This window comes from Sceloporus undulatus, chromosome 5 (assembly GCF_019175285.1).
Source record: "Sceloporus undulatus isolate JIND9_A2432 ecotype Alabama chromosome 5, SceUnd_v1.1, whole genome shotgun sequence".
Lineage (NCBI taxonomy): Eukaryota > Metazoa > Chordata > Lepidosauria > Squamata > Phrynosomatidae > Sceloporus > Sceloporus undulatus.
In genome coordinates, this window is record NC_056526.1 from 150942366 (window position 1) to 150946019 (window position 3654).

The 3654-nt window shown below is 41.2% G+C and overlaps 1 protein-coding gene across 1 annotated transcript in view; it reads right to left on the reverse strand.

Annotated features, from left to right (window-relative positions):
- NOCT (nocturnin) overlaps positions 1 to 419 on the reverse strand; it is a 7286-nt gene extending 6867 nt beyond the window's left edge. The window contains exon 1 of the mRNA XM_042467487.1: positions 368 to 419. Coding sequence (XP_042323421.1) covers positions 368 to 410 — 43 coding nt within the window. The 5' untranslated portion in view covers positions 411 to 419. The remainder of the gene's footprint in view (positions 1 to 367) is intronic.
- Positions 420 to 3654: the final 3235 nt, after the last annotated feature.

The following is a 3654-nucleotide window of genomic DNA, read 5'->3' on the forward strand; positions in this document are numbered from 1 at the left end:
CTCCTTCTCATCCAAACCTTTAGCATGAACAACTGCTGTTGCCAGGTATCAACACTGCAAACAATTAAATAAAGGGCTTGCAGAAATGTCGGTAGACATCAGGTTGTACTTATCAGTACAATGGTTGTTCCTCTCCTTCTCATCCAAACCTTTAGCATGAACAACTGCTGTTGCCAGGTCAGTGATTTATTATTCAGCCCTGCTTTCTCCCAATAAGGAACCTAAGACAGTTTACATTGTATATTAAAACACAATGCAACTGATGCATTGTACACACATAAACAAAAATTAAATAAACAATCTTATTAAAATAATTTAACCATTTAAAATACATTTTAAACATAACAGAGATCAAAGTATAGCATACCCCATTTAAAGACCCCTCTGCCAAAAATCCAGTTAAAAACCATATGGCTGCATTATCCCTTATACAGTAAGCCCTCCATATTTGCTGGGATTAGGGGGACAGGAACCCCGTGAAAGTGGAAAAACTGCAAATAAAAAAGCACTTATTTTGTACCTGAGAGAACACTTCTCTAGGAATCTCTAAATCTTCCAGTGCAACATATACTAGAAGTTGACCATAGAATCATGCTGGAAGACCTAATGCCTAGAGAAGTATTTTCAAGGAATGTCTAGGTCAGGGGTAGGCAACGCTTTTGAGCTGGGGGCCGGGTTGCTGTCCCTCAGACAACTGGGGGGCCGAAGCCAAAAAATAAATAATTAAATAATTTTTTAAATAAATAAATAAACCGGGACAAATGTAGGACAAAATTTTCAAATGGAGGGCACTTTTTAAATAAAAAATGGAGGACACGCAAAAAAATTTGCTGATTTTTTAAAAAATTTTAAGATAAATGCATGTTTCTGAGGCTTCTATAGACAATTGCCCCACCATGTCCCTCGTGCGAAACGCCAAAGGCCCCGGCGGCAATCGGCGGCAGGACCAGGCTGGGGCTGGTCCCAAGGCCTCGCTGGGCCGCATCCGGCCCACAGGCCGCAGGTTGCCTACCCCTGGTCTAGGTCCTCCATCACAGTTCTATGGCCAATTTTCAGCAGAGTTGCCCTGGAGGACCTAGAGATTCTGAGAGATAACGTATTATTTGAATAATAAAATCTGCAAAGCTGAATAATAAAATCCGCAAAGTCAAAGCTGCAAATGTGGAGGGCTGACCGTACTTCTGGAGGGCTCAAGTTAAGGGAGGCTGCCCTGCAGGCCTATTTGTTCCAACATACTTTTAATGAGTCAGTTTCCTATTGTCTGCCTTATGCTCCTCAGATTTTTGTGGCTTTCATGGCTGGCACTATGACAACTTTCGGTCTGGGTGCCCAGAGTGACATAAACTCCTGGCAAAGTGTGAGAGGGAGAGATTAAACACAGACTCTTTGGGGGCGGGGGAGTGTGCGAAAGTCCACCAGCTACTTTTCTCTAACGTCAAAGAATACTGTAGCTCCTGACAGGACAGGCAAGTAGCTGAATCATGACTAAGTAGGGTGCAGCAAGTTACCCAATTGTGCTTTTGCAATGAGAGTAGCTTGTACAGCACTATTTCTTGGTATCTACACAATCAATCTAACATTTGCGCAAGAGGGAACTCATGCCAACAACTAATGGGTCCAATTTCATATGTACATGTTTAACAGTGCAATTCTAAGCATATTCCCTCAGACATAATTTCACCAGACTCAAGAGGAGTCATGCCTTGGATTACAGACTGGGCTATACCAATAGAATGCTCTTTGTAAATTATTTTAAAATCCCTCCTAACAGAAGTTTAGTAACATTTCCGTATGTTCAGCGGTATCCTCAAATCTGAAAGTAATGTCTCAGCATCATGCAATTTAAGGAGATTTTAAGAACTTTCCAAGGATAGGCCTTCATTTTCAGAAAACCAGAGACTCTAACTGGGGTTATCTGAAATTTGGGAAAGCATTAGGATTTTCCACCTCATTCTGCCTTCCATGAATCCCACTGGATTCAGTTGGCTCCTAGTCAATCAATCCCCTTGAGGAGCAGGGAAGAACAAGCCTGAATACATTTCTGACTAGTGCCCTGCTCTGAGTCTGCATCTGCACTACAGAAATAATGCAGTTTGACAGCACTTTAACGGCCATGGTTCAGTGCTATGGAATTCTGGGATTTGTAGTTTTGTGAAATATTGCCACAACAAACCACAAATTCCAGGATTCCATAGTACTGCGCTACGGCAGTTGAAGTGATGCCAAACTGCATTATTTCTACAGTGCAGATGCCGCCATAGCTTCCTCTTTTTAGGAAGGTAGATAATTAGCTCATTGGAATCCAAGAAGTGGCTAGCCCATCTCTACTTCCTTAACCTTTATTGGTCTCCTTTACATACTGGATTTAGCATCAACTAGTTTGGTTCACTTATTGACTGAGATACTGAAATGATTCATGACACACCAATATCATAACAATAAGGCCAGATCTGTATTTGCAGAGCCTTGTTTGTTGCAGTTCTAGATCTTGGCACAGATACTTTGTTATGCTAGCTAGAGCTGCTGCAATCCAGCAACCTCTGGAGGACCATGATTCTCACTTCCAGTTCAGAGAGATCTGTCTTAGGAACCAAGCAGAGAGATATAAATATCACTGTTTTTAAAGCGGTAACATAGATAATTTTTTTGCATGAAATCCAAATGTCATATTAGTCAAGATCTTATGCCTTAAAACGGTTTCACAATGAGGAACTTGGGTTTTGCAAGAATAAATTGCAAGATATCTATGTTTGCAAGAATCCTTTGCCAGTCTGAACATGAAGAGTATGAGTTAACAGAATGCTGTGATAACTCTTCTTCAGCCATAGGAACACAGGAAGATATCTTGTACCAAGTCAGACTATTTGTCCATCAACAGTGACTGCCAGCAACTCCCCAGGAAGGGATCTTTGCCATTGTCTGCTTTCTGATCCTTTCTTCACCAGACATTCCAGGGCCTGGAAACTTTATAATGTGCTGTATTGATTTATTTATAGCCTGCCTTTTGCCCCAAAGCTGGCATTCAAGGTGCCTTACAATTAAAAAAAATACATCTGAAAACACATCTAGTTAAAAACATACACAGCATTATGTTTAAAATGGAAATAAACTTTCTTTTAGTTGTTGTTGTGTGCTTCCAAGGCGTTACTGACTTATAGAAACCCTATCACAAGGTGTTCTTGGCAAGATCTGTTCAGAGGGGCTTTACCTTTGCCTTCTTCTGAGGCTGAGACAGTGTGATGCCCAAGGTGAGTTAGTAGTTTTCCATGGCCAAGTGGGCATTTGAACTTTGGTGTACAGAGTTGCTTTCCAACACCCAAACCACTGTACCATGCCAGCTCTCTACTGGATTGAAAACTATTGCAAATATAACTATTAAAATGCAAAATATAAAATAGCACAGCATACTCAAGAAAACTTTCTTCTAAAACAGTCAGTTCCCAGAAGTCCTAGAACTTGTTCTTCACTCAATGGAAGAATAGCAAAGCAGAAAGCTAGTCTAGCCTATCTCTACGAAGGGAGTTCTAGAGCCTAGGAGTAACCACCAAGAAGGCCTTCTCTTGGCCTGTGAGGATGGCAGGAGTGAAAAACATTCTCTCTGAGAGATTTCAGACCTTGGACAGGCTTACGTGGTAGGGTAAGATCCTTCAGATC